Source organism: Lethenteron reissneri, chromosome 41 (assembly GCF_015708825.2).
Source record: "Lethenteron reissneri isolate LAM-NWPU_2019-01 chromosome 41, ASM1570882v1, whole genome shotgun sequence".
NCBI lineage: Eukaryota > Metazoa > Chordata > Hyperoartia > Petromyzontiformes > Petromyzontidae > Lethenteron > Lethenteron reissneri.
The window spans coordinates 7,024,515-7,042,110 of record NC_083819.1 but is presented as its reverse complement, the minus strand read 5'-3'; the positions used below and the strand labels follow the sequence as shown (position 1 = coordinate 7,042,110).

Sequence of the window (17,596 nt, the reverse complement as noted above, 5' to 3'; positions counted from 1 at the left end):
GGCAGAGTGGGGGATGAGAGGGGGGCAGAGGGGAGATGAGAGGGGGGCAGAGTGGGGGATGAGAGGGGGGCAGAGTGAGAATGAAAGGGGGGCCGAGGGGAGATGAGAGGGGGGCAGAGTGGGGGATGAGAGGGGGGCAGAGGGGAGATGAGAGGGGGGCAGAGTGGGGGATGAGAGGGGGGCCGAGGGGAGATGAGAGGGGGGCAGAGTGGGGATGAGAGAGGGGCAGAGTGGGGATGAGAGGGGGGCAGAGTGGGGGTGTGAGGGGGGCAGAGTGGGAATGAAAGGGGGGCCGAGGGGAGATGAGAGGGGGGCAGAGTGGGGGATGAGAGGGGGGCAGAGGGGAGATGAGAGGGGGGCAGAGTGGGGGATGAGAGGGGGGCAGAGTGGGGATGAGAGGGGGGCAGAGTGGGGGATGAGAGGGGGGCAGAGTGGGGATGAGAGGGGGGCAGAGTGGGGATGAGAGGGGGGCAGAGTGGGGGTTGAGAGGGGGGCAGAGTGGGGATGAGAGGGGGGCAGAGTGGGGGATGAGAGGGGGGCAGAATGGGGATGAGAGGGGGGCAGAATGGGGATGAGAGGGGGCAGAGTGGGGATGAGAGGGGGGCAGAGTGGGGATGAGAGGGGGGCAGAGTGGGGGATGAGAGGGGGGCAGAGTGGGGATGAGCGGGGCTGACTGGGGGTGAGAGGGGGGCAGAGTGGGGATGAGAGGGGGGCAGAGTGAGGGATGAGAGGGGGGCAGAGTGGGGATGAGAGGGGGGCAGAGTGGGGATGAGAGAGGGGGGCAGAGTGGGGATAAGAGGGGGGCATAGTGGGGGATAAGAGGGGGGGCAGAGTGGGGAAGAGAGGGGGCAGAGTGGGGATGAGAGGGGGGCATAGTGGGGGATGAGAGGGGGGGCAGAGTGGGGAAGAGAGGGGGCAGAGTGGGGGATGAGAGGGGGCGGAAGGGGCCTTGGGGATTTGAGTTGCCGTCCTCGCATCCGGCTCCTGCCGAGGGATCCGACGAGGCCGCGAGCTCCCTGCAATACCTGACGACTCCCGCCCGGTAAGAGCCGAAACCATCTCTCTCTCTGTCTCTCTCTCGCTCTGTCTCTCTGTCTGTCTCTCTCTGTCTCTCGCTCTGTCTCTCTCTGTCTCTCTCTCGCTCTGGAGATGAGCGCTTGCTGCCGCCAGCTAGCACCGTCAGTGGCTGCTGCTGTTATAGTGACTGCTGCTGTTGTTGTAGTGACTGCTGCTGCTGTTGTGGTTGCTGCTGTTGCGTCCGTGGTTGTTGTTGTTGTGGTGCTTGGTGTGGACACGTGGCCCCGCCGCGTTTTGTGAATGTGTCACCTTGACTCTGTGGTTGTCACTGCGTGGTTATGGCTGGGTGGTTGTCTATGCTTGGTTGTCGTTGTCTCTGCGTGGTTCTCACTGCGTGGTCCCGTGGCCTTGTCCGAGGCTGTTCCCGTCCCGTGGTTGCTCATCTGTGGCCCTTTATCAGTTCCTCATCCTCCGCACGGAACGGCTTTCACGTAGCCCCATGCGGCCACGAGAGGGCGCTGCGGTCACCTTTGCTCCATTGCAAAACAGAAACGAAATTGTTATTTTTGCTTTTCAGAACGGGTCGTGAATTGGTATGAAATGGTGATGGAGGAGGGTTGTGTGGCGGCGGGGGGGGGAGTGATGTGGGGGGTGATGTGGGGGGTGGGGAGTGATGTGGAGGGGGGGGGGTGATGTGGGGGGGCTATAGATGGAGAACGCAGGGGTCAGTGATTTGACCCCTACAGTCACGAGAGGCCTCAACGGGGCGCACGGCTCACATTGGGTCGTTGTGTGTGATGGGTGGATGTGTGAATGTTGGCCTATGCCGTGTGATGTTGGGTGAATGTGTGAATGTTGGCCTATGCCGTGTGATGTTGGGTGGATGTGTGAATGTTGGCCTATGCCGTGTGATGTTGGGTGAATGTGTGAATGTTGGCCTATGCCGTGTGATGTTGGGTGAATGTGTGAATGTTGGCCTATGCCGTGTGATGTTGGGTGAGTGTGTGAATGTTGGCCTATGCCGTGTGATGTTGGGTGGATGTGTGAATGTTGGCCTATGCCGTGTGATGTTGGGTGGATGTGTGAATGTTGGCCTATGCCGTGTGATGTTGGGTGGATGTGTGAATGCTGGCCTATGCCGTGTGATGTTGGGTGAGTGTGTGAATGTTGGCCTATGCCGTGTGATGTTGGACGAGTGTGTGAATGCTGGCCTATGCCGTGTGATGTTGGGTGAGTGTGTGAATGTTGGCCTATGCCGTGTGATGTTGGGTGAGTGTGTGAATGTTGGCCTATGCCGTGTGATGTTGGGTGGATGTGTGAATGTTGGCCGATGCCGTGTGATGTTGGGTGAGTGTGTGAATGTTGGCCTATGCCGTGTGATGTTGGCCTATGCCGTGTGATGTTGGACGAGTGTGTGAATGTTGGCCTATGCCGTGTGATGTTGGGTGGATGTGTGAATGTTGGCCTATGCCGTGTGATGTTGGGTGGATGTGTGAATGTTGGCCTATGCCGTGTGATGTTGGGTGGATGTGTGAATGTTGGCCTATGCCGTGTGATGTTGGGTGCGTGTGTGAATGTTGGCCTATGCCGTGTGATGTTGGGTGAGTGTGTGAATGTTGGCCTATGCCGTGTGATGTTGGGTGAGTGTGTGAATGTTGGCCTATGCCGTGTGATGTTGGGTGAATGTGTGAATGTTGGCCTATGCCGTGTGATGTTGGGTGAGTGTGTGAATGTTGGCCTATGCCGTGTGTTGTTGGGTGGATGTGTGAATGTTGGCCTATGCCGTGTGATGTTGGGTGGATGTGTGAATGTTGGCCTATGCCGTGTGATGTTGGGTGGATGTGTGAATGTTGGCCGATGCCGTGTGATGTTGGGTGAGTGTGTGAATGTTGGCCTATGCCTTGTGATGTTGGGTGAATGGGTGAATGTTGGCCTATGCCGTGTGATGTTGGCCTATGCCGTGTGATGTTGGGTGAGTGTGTGAATGTTGATGTTGGTGATGTTGGGTTACTGTTGCGTGGATGTCGGGTTGATGTTTGTAATCTTGGACCATCGTGGCTTCTCATTAACAACCCCCGTCAGGTCAGAGTCCACCCTCCGCGTTATCGTGACTGTCAAGGCGCCCCGCGTCCCTACTGCCTCAGAGTTAGCGTGTCGAGGCCATAGCCCCTCTCAGATTAGTCTCCGTGAGAAAGAGCAGCCTCAGTGAGAGAATCATGGAGCTGTCTCCGCTGGCACTGGGCGCCATGGACCCGGCCGAGGTGCGACGTCTAATCAGAAGCGGTCAGCTCAGAGGCAGGTCTACGTCCGGCATGGCTGAAGGTAAGCACTGCTCGGCGATTGAATGCGAGCATTCGGCTCATCTGTGGGTGAGCACTGGGTATGTGTTGGTGATGGCCGGGCATGCGTTTTGGGTGAGGACAGGGCATGGAGCTTGCCGAGCATTGTAGCAACTGCGTCGGTCTCTGCATCAGAAGAACGAGTTGGATTCCAGCACAGTCTGTGCTTGCCCGAGTGCCCAAGCAGGGTGGGAACCAGAGTCGCGCTGGCCTGGCTCATGACTCTTGTGTGCCCGCGTGCCCTGCAGGCTTCACGCAGGCGAACTTGGTGGTGGTGGAGGAGTCCGTGGCGGATGAGTTTGAGCGATTCTGCCGCGCGAACGCCGGCCCACTGCCTCTGCTCTACCGCAGCCAGCCCGACGAGTGGGCAGCACCTCCCCTCGCTGCCCACTCTGACATACGGTAACTCATCATCATCGTAATCGCCATCAGTAGCAGCACTATCAAATCCATCAATATCATCGGCAGCAAGGGCATTATCGCAGCGTCATCATAATCTTAACAGTTAATGTCTTTTTTTTTTAAACAATCCTCACTGTTATCCACGCAGCGTCAAGGATGGCAAAATAACCCTCGCTTTGTATAGATAACAATCGCTGTCATAACCAGCATCAATGTCAACATCATCACGATGATCAACCATGAATGGACATGCGTGCAGTAGAAGCCATCGCGTCGCCTTGAACATTTGCCTGCCCCCTTCCCCGCCTCTCGCACGCGCAGCACGGACTGCCCGGGCTACCGTCGCTACGAGCACGGGCAGCTGACCGGGCTGCCCGACTCCCTGCCCGCCCCGGGGCCCAACCCGCTCGTCTCCTTCTACCTCGGCTGCAGCTTCTCGTTCGAGCGCCTCCTGCTGGAGGCGGGGATCCCCGTGCGCAATGTTCAGCAGGGCCGCAACGTCAGCATGTACCGCGTGCGTGACCTGCCCCATGCCCTCCCCATGTGCTGTCTCCTCCCGTGTGTCCCCGTGTCCCCGTGTCTCTACTGCACGCCCCCGTCCTCCCGTGTCCCCACCTGCGTGTCCTCAGCCCCAGCCCCAGCAAGTGATGTCGTACGGTATTCTCGACCGCTATTGTAAAAAAAAAACTCGTGGACTCTCCATCGACATCGCTATCTGGAGTTCAGATCTCATCGATAGAGGCGCTGTCTGCGGTGCCTATCGTTGAGACGCGATGTCTGGAGCGCCGACTAAGAATTCCGGCTCGTTACATTAGAGCAGGGGTGGGGAACCTTTTTTCTGCCAAGGGCCATTTGGATATTTATAACATCATTCGTGGGCCATACAAAATGATCAACTTAAAAATTCACCTATTATATTTGGTCAAACATTTAATTAACTCACCCCTAATGTGATGATGGCTGGAACTGCTTTTCTTTGGCGAGGCGTGTGATGTTAGCTGGTATTGATGATGTTGCTACTCGCAACTGCTTTTCCAGGTTTGCTCCTAGATTTATTGAATTTCGAGTCCCGCCTGCGGTTGCCTTGGCAGGGCCACACAAAATGATTTTGCGGGCCTAATATGGCCCGTGGGCCGGACGTTCCCCACCCCTTCATTAGAGTATCTGGTTCGGCGAAATAACGGCAGCTAAGTGTGATGGTGGCCACACCATCATTTGCGTGTGCCGTGCCGGCCTTCGTACGTGTTCCCTGACAGCACTATCCCCAACAGTCCGTACGTGGCTACACGGGGAACATTTTAACTGTGGCGTCCGCCGCGAGGTGAAGTTAATGAACCCTGGCCACGTCCCCTGCTCGCATTTGCAGGGCGGCCCGGAGGAGATGGGCATCCGCCTCCCTGCGCGCCCCCACTTCGCTGCGCGCCCCCGCGCCCACACGCAGCGTTAGCGTGAGTAGCGCGTCTAGGGCACGGGGGGAGTGCACGGCCCTCGACCCTGCCCCGTCACATCTCTGCTGCGTGCCCTTTAAGGGGTGTGGAGGCGAAGGGAATAAGAAATCATCTCTCGCGCTCACCAGGGATGGCGATAGCGGCTTGAACGCAGCGCGCGTTTACGTGACGGAGGGGTCACCGTGGATACCCTGAGCCGTGCGTGGCTCCACACGTGCGCTGACTGCGGCGGCCACAGCTTTTACCCAACCGATGCAGCCACTGCCTCTTAAAGATGCGGCGCGAAGACTCGCGGCTCTGCTCTGCCTCGCACGACTTCAAAGCCATGCACACAATTATAAATAAATGACGGGACATTGTAAGTCGTCGACAACACTGTGTGGCCTTAAATGTAAACGTATATAATAGGCGACGTTTTGGGAAATGGCTCGTTCATTGCACATAAACGGAGAAAGGCGGGAGAGACGGAGTGGACACTGAGGGTTGGAGAAGTAGCTGCCTGACTCGTGATATAGTGACGCGGCTCCTGATATTGCTGGGTTGGCTCCTAATGCTGTGGAGTGACTAATGCAGCCAGCTATGGCTGCAGGGATTGGTGGTACATGTTGTTTATGTCGTTTATTGTGAAAATTCGGTCACAGTTCCTATGATCACTGTTACATTGCTTTTATGGCTTTATTTTAGTGATTTCGAAAAGTTTTTTGGGTTTGGCCATGTTTGTTTGTTGTAGTACGGAGTTAGACTGATGGCCTTAATCTAAGTTGTCTTGTGATTGTTGTTGTTTGACTTGCACCCAATCAGGGTTTTTTTTTAACACAGCGTTGGTGTACGGTGTTTTTTCCTGGAATTTTTGCTGTGTTTTTCGTGGATTTTCTGTTTGCACTTAGTCACATAGTCACTTTAAGATGTTTACTTGTTCATGTTTTTGTTTTTTGTTTGTTGCGGTTGCACCCGATTCAAGAGCCGAATGGCTCACAGGGCTATACCTAATAAATGAACTTGAACTTTATATAGCTGGGTTAGCTCCTCATACAGCAGGATGGTCCCTGATATAGCCGGCTGGTTCCTGATGTAGCCGGGTGTGTCATGTTACAGCGAGGTGGTGTCCGCTGTTTCAACCCCGTGCCCTGAACCCCCCCGCAGACGTCTGCCCGGTGCGAGGTCGCGGGCCGCTTCGACTGCCGCCTGGTGGTCAGCATGAGGCCCGTGCCCGAGGCGAGCTTGGGACCCGCGTGCCGCCTCACGCACCCCCGCCAGGACGTGCACGGGGCGCCCGTGCACATCGGGGACCCAGGTGCGGTGAGCGACGCGACGCGGAGAGGAGTCGTGCTGCTCGGGTGTGGGCAACTGTGATCGTTTTTGATTCTTTTTTTTTCAGTTCTAGTGAAATATTTTCCGGAGCTCTGCCCTGGGCAGCTCTGCGTGAAATTAAAGACCTGCGTGATTACTGGTGCGTGGGCTAGCTTTAGTGTAATTACCCTTGTGAGGTTGTCCTTGGTTCTTTCGGTAAAGTCACGTAGAAGGGAAATAATAAAATAATAAAACATAATAAAATAATTCTCACGACGTTTCGGCCACAACGCAAGCAGGACCTGGTCTTCACCTGAGGACGGCTGCTTGTGTTGTGGCCGAAACGTCGTGAGAATTATTTTATTATGTTTTATTTTTATTATTTTATTATTTCCCTTCTACGTGACTTTACCGAAAGAACCAAGAAGATGAATCCCTGCAGTCACGAAAGCTTTAAATCGAAATTTAAGGTTGTCCTTGATTCGTTACCCTGTTGGGACCCAGTGTGGAGTGTCCTTGTCTGCAGTTATCTGGATATGTCCGCGTGTCGTTGTTTGTGTACATAACGCCATGTTTGTCAACCCATTTACGGATGAGGATCTCCCCATGCCGTGTAGGTCGTGTGGGTTGTTTGACCATACTTCGCCACGCTGGTCAACGGGGGTCTGATCTGCTGTGCTCTATTTTACTTCTGTCAGTTTGGAGAACCCAAAACCACTCTTGCAAATGATAACCTAACCCTAGTCTCTTGTGTTCTCACCTGGTTATTAACAAGTAAACTCCACTTGAGCATAGTGCAAGACAGTACAGACCAACGTTGAATTATTCTGCACTGCCCTCTGCTGCTCACCACATGGCCACGCAGCAGCCCATAACAACCCGTTTGATCATGATGATTGCCTCTACTCGGTTGCCGAGATCGGACGCACGTCAGGTGATTTAATCATAGACGCATGTGGTTATCTCTGGGCAGACTCGTGTAGTTAACCCGTGTGTGGTTACCCCGTGTGTGGTTATGGGCTACCCATAACCACACACGGATAGCGGTAAAGTAGCCGTTAGCGCGCTGCGCTATGAACCCGGTGAACCAGGTGACCCGAGTTCGATTCCCGCTCATGGCCAACACTAGTGACGATTATCCAAAACGGTCCTGGGCCTCCCCTAGGTCGACTCAGCCTCAAAGTAGTACCCAGTGCGGTGTGTAAACATCGCCACTGAGGAGACAAAGGCGGCCGGGCGTGGTGCTGGCTGCCCACTCTCTCGTGTGCCCACTAACAGCACTTGCCCCAACAGTCTGTCAAGGCTATACGGCGGATCTTTGTCTTGTGCTTACCCATCCCCCCAGGACTGCTCGGGATCCGGGACCTGTCCGTGCCGGATTTCGGGGACTCTGTGAGCAGCGACCCCGGAGATGTCCCCGTGTTCTGGGCGTGCGGGGTAACAGGGGTCGAAGCCGTGCAGAGCGCTCGTAAGTGACCCCAACCACCTCCTCACACACACACACACAGACACACAGACACACACACACAGACACACACACAGAGACGCACACACACAGACACACACACACAGACACACACACACAGACACACACACACAGACACACACAGACACACACACACACAGACACACACACACAGACACACACAGACACACACACACAGACACACAGACACACACAGACACATACACACACGCCCACACTGGTTTTGCAGACACCTTGGGCTACTGGGGGTCATCTTAGTTTGCTTTCGCCTGGCCCTGCCGTTTATTGTACAGACGGGACCCCTTGCCTATACAGGGTGCTTTAAAAAAATGTTAACACTTATATGGGACTATCGTTTTTAATGGAAAAAGAACGGATAATACACTGTAACATGATAACACATGTATGTGAATAACTTCAAAAAGTCAAAGAGTCTCCACTTATTCGCCATCGTTGTCAACGCGTGCCTGGAATCTTCTCCAGGTGGTTTCCAGAGCCTGGAGGCACATTTCTTTTAGTATTGTTGCAAATTCTCAGAAGTGTTAACATTTTTGTTAAGCACCCTGTACACCCTCGCCTCACTTGTACACCCCTCACCTGCACTCACCTCACCTGCACACCCCTTGCCTGCACAACCCTCACCTGCACAACCCTCACCTGCACACTCCTTGCCTGCACAACCCTCACCTGCACACCCCTTTCCTGCACAACCCTCACCTGCACACCCCTTGCCTGCACACCCCTCACCTGCACACCCCTTGCCTGCACACCCCTCACCTGCACACCCCTTGCCTGCACACCCCTCACCTGCACACCCCTCACCTGCACACCCCTTGCCTGCACAACCCTCACCTGCACAACCCTCACCTGCACACCCCTTGCCTGCACAACCCTCACCTGCACACCCCTTTCCTGCATAACCCTCACCTGCACACCCCTCACCTGCACACCCCTCACCTGCACAACCCTCACCTGCACAACCCTCACCTGCACACCCCTTGCCTGCACAACCCTCACCTGCACACCCCTTTCCTGCACAACCCTCACCTGCACACCCCTTGCCTGCACAACCCTCACCTGCACAACCCTCACCTGCACACCGCTCACCTGCACACCCCTCACCTGGCTCCTGGGCGGCAGCATTGCTCAGCTGTAACGCATTTGCTGTTTGTTGTAGAGATTCACCATTTGAATCCAGTGTCTGCCCTGGTTATTACCTCTATAACACGTCTACACGCCGTCTGCTTCACCCAGTGGACGTTAAATATCCCCTGTACATTCCAAATGAGTAGGCCATTGTGTGCCAGCGCCCAAATGTCCACAATTAGAAAATTTCACCACAAATCACCGTCTCTTACTGCTCCGATTAGCGCGGTTGGCTACGTACCCACCTCCGACTAGTACGGTTGGCTACCTACGGTGCGAAAGAAGTTCAACGTGCGTACATAGACTCGTGCCACAGGTCTCACTTGCAAATGACACTCCTCCCAGTTTCGAGTCGAGACCTCACCTGGTTAGACAAAACGAACTTGAACCGGCACACACAGCCCCGTCGCCTGTCCGTGTTTGCAGACCTGTCCCTGGCGTTCACGCACGCCCCGGGCTGCATGTTCGTGACGGACGTGAAGGGGCAGAGCGCGGAGCCAGTGCCCGAGCAGGGAGAGGAGGGGGAGGCCGGGGCCCCCGAGGTGGTGTGCGTGTCGCGGGACCCCCTCCTCTACAGCCTCGTGTCCGCCGGGGCGGCGAGCGCCGTGCACGCGCTGGAGCGGCACGTGCAGCTCGACCCGGGTGGGTATGGGTTCGCTCCTCGGTCGCGCGTCGCTCGTAACAACGTGCTGCCCCACCTCCCCCTTCGCCCACCGCGGGAAATGGCTCTGGCGTCAGAACATCGAGGTCGCCACGGCTGGGCCGCGGGGTTCGAATGCGGGGACCAGCTTGCCCGTCTAGTTAACCGATATTCTCAAGCCTGAACAATAGAATAATTGAGTAGAGTTTCATTGGCTTAATTTGGATAAATGATAGCTTCGAGAATTAAATATATTTAAAAAAAACTCGGCTAGCATTCAGATAACGTTTATATTGGAAAATGTGCCTCTTAGTATGGATAAGATGTTACGTATAAACAACTCATTCATTGGCTGAAACAAAACTTTACATGTAAAGGACTGTAGAGCTTTGCTGGTAGCGCCGACTCACCGCTTGGCTGCTGCCTTCCAGCTTGTCCGTGGTTCATCGGCGATCCGAATCGACACTTCACCCCACGACGTGACGCCGAGGGCACAAATGGAGTACAATTGCGGATACAACAAAAAAGACATGCCGCACAGGACTTGGCCTGCGAGCGCGCCCTCTGTTCTGTGCACCCCACATGTCCCCCCGTACCCGCGTGGCTCCACATGCCCCTGTGAGCGCTGTGCCTCCCTCCCCCCTTCCCCGTGTGCCCCCCTATGAGCAGGTTCCCGGGGAATCAAGCACCTGCACGTGCCAGGGGAGCTGCTGCACGCGGCGCTCTCCCTGTCGCACTCGCGCTCCGTACTGCTGATCACCGGCTTCCCCACCCACGTGACCCAGCAGCCCCCCGAGGAGACGGACGGCCCCCCAGGGGCTCTCGCCATGGCCGCCGCGCTGCGGGCTCTGGGCAAGCGCGTGGCCCTGGCCACGGATGCGCGCGCCGCCGGGCTCATGCGTGACATCGTGACGGACGCGCTGCGAGAAGGTCCGATGACTACATGTCTCCTGTCTCTGTGTGTCCGTGTGTCCACCTGCCTCTCGGTATCCGTCTCTCTGTGTCTGTCTGTTTGTCCGTCTCTGTCTTCCTGTCTCTCTGCCCAAGTCTGTGTGTCTGCCTGCCTCTCAGTCTGTGTATCTGCCTGTCTCTCTCCGTGCATGTCTCGTGCACATTTATCTGTATATGTGTCTGTCTATTTTCCAATTTTTGCACATGTTTGTGAGTCTGCCTGTCTCTCTGCCCGCGTCTGTGTGTGTCTGCCTGCCCCTCTGCTCATCTCAATATCCGTCGCTCTGTGTCTGTCTGTACATGTGTTTGTATGTCTGTCCATATGTTTTCCTCTACACTTGTCTGTGTCTCTTTGTCTCATGTGTGCCCATACACCCGTCGCTCTGTTTATCCATCTGCCTGTCTGCTTGTCTGTGTGACCTGTTGGGAGGTGTTTTTCCCCTGTGGTCTTTGTCCCAGGGGTCTTGGATGAGGAGGTCCCGGTCGTGACGATGGAGGGACGTGGCCAGGACGCGGCGCGAGCTTTCCTGCTGGAGGATGGCCCGGAGGGTCCCACACCTCGGTACCAGCACCACTGACAGCAGGACTCAGCACACAGGCCACAGCGCGCCTCACACAGCACCCAGGGCAGCAGTACAGGGAACACGGGCCACAGTACACTTCACACAGCACCCAGGGCAGCAGGACTCAGCACACAGGCCACAGCGTGCTTCACACAGCACCCAGGACAGCAGCACAGGGGACACGGGCCACATCACCCAGCACAGGGGACAGCAGCACCCATAATACAGGTAACGGCAAGCGCACCGGACAGGAAAACATGGGACACAGGCCACATCACACAGCACATGGTACAGCAGCATCCAGCACGCGGCTCTGTATGTCACGCCGGGCACCTGGTGTTCGGCCCCGTGCAGCTATGATCACCTGGTGGCCATCGAGCGCGCGGGCGCGGCGGCCGACGGGTGCTACTACAACGCGCGCAAGATCAACATCGGGCACCTGGTCGACCCTCTGGATGAGCTGTTTTGGCTGGCGCGGGACACGCGCGGGGTCTCCACCACAGGCGAGTGGCCACGCGGCGGGGCCGGGAGTCGGTTCCCCGACTCCGCGGGGAGCGCGTTAACGCCGGCGTGGGCTGCAGTGAAAAACGCTGCAGCCACCAATCAGATTCGGTTCGGGGGGGGCTCAGGTGAGCCACGCTCGTCGTCGTCATCATCATTACCATCGCTCATAATCGATGAACTGATGAATAAAGACCTGGCCGTGTCTCTCCGGCACGCGAGTCGATTTCATCACTCCATCTCCGCAAAGGTCGTGCCCTCCAGCGTGTTCCCTCCTTTGGCTTTGAATTGTTACGATTCGAGGTCACGATTCAATGCAATATTTACATTTCTAAATCAGACCAAGCACGCCGTAAATCCATCCCCTCTCCTCACCGCCCACTGTAAAAACAAGATGCTGCTCCTCTGTGCAGATCCCTTCCGCTCTTCCCGTCTCTCTTTTCTCTCCGCTCTCGTCATCGTCATCATCACCCTCTCATCCTTAACGTCTTGACCGGGTTCTTCCATCTCCCCCTCCTCCTTCCCTTCCTGCTCAGTGCTCCTTTCACCCGGCTGCTCATCCTGACCGTGCGCTCATTGTCTGCCTTGGTGGGGATATCCGTTCCAACATCCCTTCCCTGTATCATGGGACCTCCCTTGACAGTATCAATAAAACAGGTGTTAAGATGTTAAAATATCTTAACACCTGTTTTATTGCCATAAAGGGTAAAACCTATTCTCATATCCGTTCCCTTTCCCGTTCCTCGTTCCTTTCTTTTTTCCCATTCACTGCTTCCTTCACTCCACTCCCCTTCTCGTGGTGTAGCCACGAGTACGCAGATTTTATTTTTTGGTATTTTCCCTCGTCTATAATTTCCGCAGTCACCTGTACACTTTGTAAATAATCAACTCTTGAGTTGTAAGATTCTACACGGTATGCGACTCAATCACTGTCGCGTTCTTACCCCCCCCCGCCACTCCCGATCTCCCCTCTCCACCCCCTGCCCCGGCAGGTATTGGGGATGGGGGTAATGAGCTAGGCATGGGCAGGGTGAGCGAGGCGGTGCGCGCTCACATCAAGAACGGCGACGTCATCGCCTGCGCGGTGCCCGCGGACTTCACCATCACCACGGGTGAGGAGCGGGGCTTGGAGGGCGGGGGTGAGTTGCAGGCTGACGGGGTGGTAACTGGGGGGGGGGGGGGGATAGCTCTCCGATGTGTTTTTTGAGTTGCACTGCGTGATGTCCGACGTTTTGGTGCGCATGCTCAAGAAGCTACCTTCACGTGATGGAGTGAAGCTGAAGGAAGCTCCTGGTACGTGGTTGTAAATGTCGGACATTGTGCCGAACAACGCGTGGCACAACGCGTGACACAACGCATGGGTCAACGCGTGGCTCAATGCGTGGCACAACCGAACAACGCGTGGGTCAACCGAACAACGCGTGGCACAACCGAACAATGCGTCCCACAACCGAACAACGCGTGGCACAACCCGAAAACCACACGGGAGAGCTTACGCAGCAGCACAACCACAAAGACCTAAGCAGGTTATACTTGTAGGGGTACAATCTTAATTTTGGAGCTTTCGTGACTGCAGGAATTATTCTTTGGTTTTTTCGGTAAAGTCACGTATAAAAATAAAATAATAAATTAAATAATAGCATACGACGTTTCGATTGCAACACAAGCAATCATCATCAGGTATAATGAAATAGCGACATAGAATATAACCATATAACTATGCTTTGTTTTGAATTTTCACACTTAAATTCTAACTTAGCAATCTTTGAAATACGTAATCGACCAGGCAATGCGTTAATTGTGTGTTGACCGACTCTCTGTGTCGTTTTACATAACATTTCGATACTTTGCTAGGTTATTTGATTTAGTGTGTTCTGTCTCCCTCTAAGCCTGCTTACCTTACTCCCCTCCCTTCGTACTCATTGACATGTAAATGTTTTCCCTACCCCCTCCCTCTCTCTGCCTCCGCCCCCCTCTGTCTATTTAAGGCCACCCCACAGAGACGATCACCTCTCTCTGTACCTGGGTTGCTCTCTCTATGTATCTTGGTGATATCTGTCTGCTTATATGTCTGTCTATAGTTTTCTGGTTATATTCTATGTCGCTATTTCATTATACCTGATGATGATTGCTTGTGTTGCAATCGAAACGTCGTATGCTATTATTTAATTTATTATTTTATTTTTATACGTGACTTTACCGAAAAAACCAAAGAATAACTTGTAGGGGTAGTCTAGGGATAAAGTTAATGGTGCTGGTAATGGTTGACATAGGTATAGGGGTAGGGATGAGTGCTGATGCCCTGAGACACTCTCACTCACCTGAGACTCTCACTCACCTGAGGCTCACCCTCATCTGAGACTCTCACTCACCTGAAACTTCTTCTTGGTTCTTTCGGTAAAGTCACGTAAAATGGAAAAAAAAATAATAAAAATAAAACATAATACTTTTATTTTATTTATTTTATTATTTCCATTCTACGTGAGTTTACCGAAAGAACCAAGAAGATGAATCCCTGCAGTCACGAAAGCTTTAAATCGAAATTTCACCTGACTCTCACTCACCTGTGACTCTCACTCACCTGAGACTCTCACTCACCTGAGGCTCACCCTCACCTGAGACTCTCACTCACCTGTGACTCTCACTCACCTGAGACTCTCACTCACCTGTGACTCTCACTCACCTGAGGCTCCCCCTCACCTGAGACATTCACCTGAGACTCTCACTCACCTGAGACTCCCACCTCCCACGGCTATGCAGGGGTGTCCAACTGGGGAGGCTATGCGGTGGCGTGCGCCTTGTACCTGCTGCGCACCTGCGCCGTGCACGAGCGTTACCTGCGCCGCGCCGTGGGGGCCCCGGCCTCCCTGGAGCAGAGGCAAGCGTGGAGCAGAGCGCTCCCCTCCGTGCAGAAGGTGAACCCCCCCCCCTTCTCTCCCTCTCTCCCCCCACATTGCCACCACTGCCACCACCATCCCCACCCCTTCCATAATAGTGTGGGGGTGTTTGGTGGTTGCTGTTGCTGTTTACGCTTACCCTGTCCGTACCTCCAGTGCCGGATTATCCCAGTAATAAAAGTAGCTACATATGCTACAGGCCCTGGACTTTCAAGGGCCCTGCGCTCAATGCTTTCAAGCTATCAATGCCGGTTCAGTGATTCTGCACTTGCTCTATTACGATAGTACTATACTGCCTTAAACTTTTATGAACGACTGGGTGTTTAAGGTTAGCGATTTGTCATATTATCTGGCTGTATAGAAAATAAAAAATACAATGACTTTACTATGCAAGTAAAAAAATTGTGCTTGAATATTTTTTTTTTAGGGCCCCTTCATAACATATGCTGCAGGCCCCGCACTAGCTTAATCCGGCACTGCGTACCTCCATTGCGTCACCTACACGTGCAGAGGTGACAGGGGCCTCATCCACTCTGGGACATCGCACCCCAGTGTCTCATGTCCGTGCCACGTGCACACGTCACGTTTCCCTGACGCCGCGTGTCCGTGTGTCCATGTGCCCACGTGTTCACGTATCCACACGTTCGCGTGTCCGTGTCTCATGCCTCACAGGAGGAGGCTCTCCTCGCCATCCTCGCTCGTCACGGGGTGCGCAGCGGGGTCACGGGGACGCTGGGCATGGAGGTGGACGGACTGCCATTCCGGCCTACGCACTCCGACATGATCGAGGCCCTGCTGAAAATCCTGCCCGCTGCCACGTGACCTGGATGGCTGCCGCGTGACTCAGGTCACCGCAGCGCGACACGGATCTCTGCGCTGCAGACACATTCAAATCAGCGATAGCACGAGAGTGAAATTTGAAGGTGAACTAGAGTTTAGTTGCCCGATTTACGAATCTTGCGCGCACATGCTAATTTATGTGCACGTACGCACATGTACAAATCAGTCATAAATTATCTTATGGCAGTACCCCGGGGTACCAAATACAGCAGTACAAAATGGCCGAGGCAATTAAATATTTTGTTTCTGGGACACTAATTTTTCCAGGGGTGTACTTCACTCCGCGACTGGGGTACCAATCAATCCGACATCGGTGCTGCTCCGCGATGTCTAAACGCAGCGAGGACGATTGCGCCGTAGTGCATCATGTACAGCTCGTCGAGATGAGTCGATTGCCGCATCGCCGAACATCAACAGACTAAAAATTACTGCATCACGGACATTATGCGAGAACCGGGGTACCATGGTACCCCGGGATACCGCCACAAGGTTCATATGATCATCAGCCATACACACCGGTCAGAGACACACACATGATCACACTGGACAGTTCGTCCCTCGCATATATTTGTACGTCTCCGTGGTAACGGAATGACACAAACAGTGCAGGCATGTTATACGAGGCTTGTCGTAGTCCCGATAACGACAGTGTCTGTGTGTAAAAATGTAGAAGACATTTTTGCGGCACAAATGTGAGGAGTGAAAAAATTGCGACGTTTGTTTGACCCGTGCTGGAACTCCGTTGCCGACTGAGGCTGTTCCACGTACACGGCCGTGATGGCTTCTGGGTGGTGGGGATGGAGGGCAGTCAGTGGGGATGGAGGGCAGTCAGTGGGGATTACATAGAGGGGGTGTGGATAGTTTAAAGTTTATTTGGTTTAACCAGGTGATTCTCAAGAGGCAAGAACGAGTCTCATTTTCAGTGGGCCAGCACCACCACCACCACCACTGACAACAATGACTATCTCGTCCATATGAGGGTGAACAATGAACACTCAGCCTGGTGGTTGTGACTTTTGTATCTTTTATGTGAGGGTGACGTAATGCCGTGATCCATAAACATTTCTGTGAATCTAATAACGACTCGAGTGGTCAGTGATGATGATGAGAATGATTATGAATGTGATGATTGAGTGCGTTAATGATGAGTGTTTGTGATGATGTTGATGAGGCTTCGTGCCGATTGGGTTGAGCTTTTTACCGTGTGCTCATGAACAAGTGACGAGAATCAGTCATGGTGGAGGCAAGGCTGATGATGATTGTGACGATGTTATTGGCTTGAAGATTAATGTCACGATCAAGTGTGATGATCGTAGTGATGCCTGTGATGATGATGATGATCTGTGAGGATGTTCGCGTTCCATCTTCCTCCTCCCGGCTGCAGGCTCCACTGGCCTACTCGCTACGCTGGAGCCTGCGGGATGAGGTTTGGTTGTGATTTTATTGTTTATTGTTTTGTTATCTTTGTGTCGTTTTGTTGCTTGGGTAGTCAGGTTGTTGGTTTTTGAGGTGCGGTGTTGTGGGGTTTTGCGGTTAAGATGTGATTGTTGATTTTTACTTTTGGTAATGTATTCAGTTGTAAGTGACCGTCTTCATAACATTTGAACTAGCTAATTGTAGCTTTATTTGGGCCCATACACATAGGTATTATTCACGTGTATTTTTTTATGTTAACTTACGTGAGGTAAATTTCGATTTAAAGCTTTCGTGACTGCAGGGATTCATCTTCTTGGTTCTTTCGGTAAAGTCACGTAGAAGGGAGATAATAAAATAATAAAAATAAAACAATACATATATTTTATTATGTTAAAAAAAGAAAACATAATAAAATTATGTTATTGTTTTATTTTTATTATTTTATTATTTCCCTTCTACGTGACTTTACCGAAAGAACCAAGAAGATTACATGAGGTAACCCGAGCAGAAGGGTCCACACGTGGGAATAACGATGGCAATTTGAATGGATTGGCTAAATGTGCAGCACTGCAAGTGTTCACGCCACTGCCGGCCCTCTACAGAGGGGCAAGTGGTCCACCACCCTTGGTCTGCTCTTCCACACTGGACACACGTCCTGGA

General features: G+C 53.5%; 1 protein-coding gene across 3 annotated transcripts; it reads left to right on the top strand.

The window, feature by feature from the left end:
• Window positions 1-936: 936 nt before the first annotated feature.
• DGLUCY (D-glutamate cyclase) lies at window positions 937-17,278 on the top strand. 3 transcript variants are annotated; one of them, XM_061568606.1, is made up of 13 exons: window positions 937-1,042; window positions 3,605-3,758; window positions 4,080-4,272; window positions 5,125-5,206; window positions 6,350-6,500; window positions 7,842-7,964; window positions 9,555-9,770; window positions 10,438-10,698; window positions 11,179-11,281; window positions 11,637-11,785; window positions 12,776-12,895; window positions 14,544-14,698; window positions 15,353-17,278. In XM_061568606.1, the coding sequence occupies exons 3-13, from the start codon at window positions 4,238-4,240 to the stop codon at window positions 15,500-15,502; spliced, it is 1,545 nt and encodes a 514-aa protein (XP_061424590.1). In that variant the 5' UTR covers window positions 937-1,042; window positions 3,605-3,758; window positions 4,080-4,237; the 3' UTR covers window positions 15,503-17,278. The 3 variants fall into 3 exon arrangements, with proteins under 3 accessions (XP_061424590.1, XP_061424588.1, XP_061424589.1); XM_061568604.1 differs by lacking the exon at window positions 5,125-5,206 and adding an exon at window positions 3,100-3,339 and having other exon boundaries at window positions 947-1,042; XM_061568605.1 differs by lacking the exons at window positions 937-1,042; window positions 5,125-5,206 and adding an exon at window positions 2,548-3,339.
• Window positions 17,279-17,596: the final 318 nt, after the last annotated feature.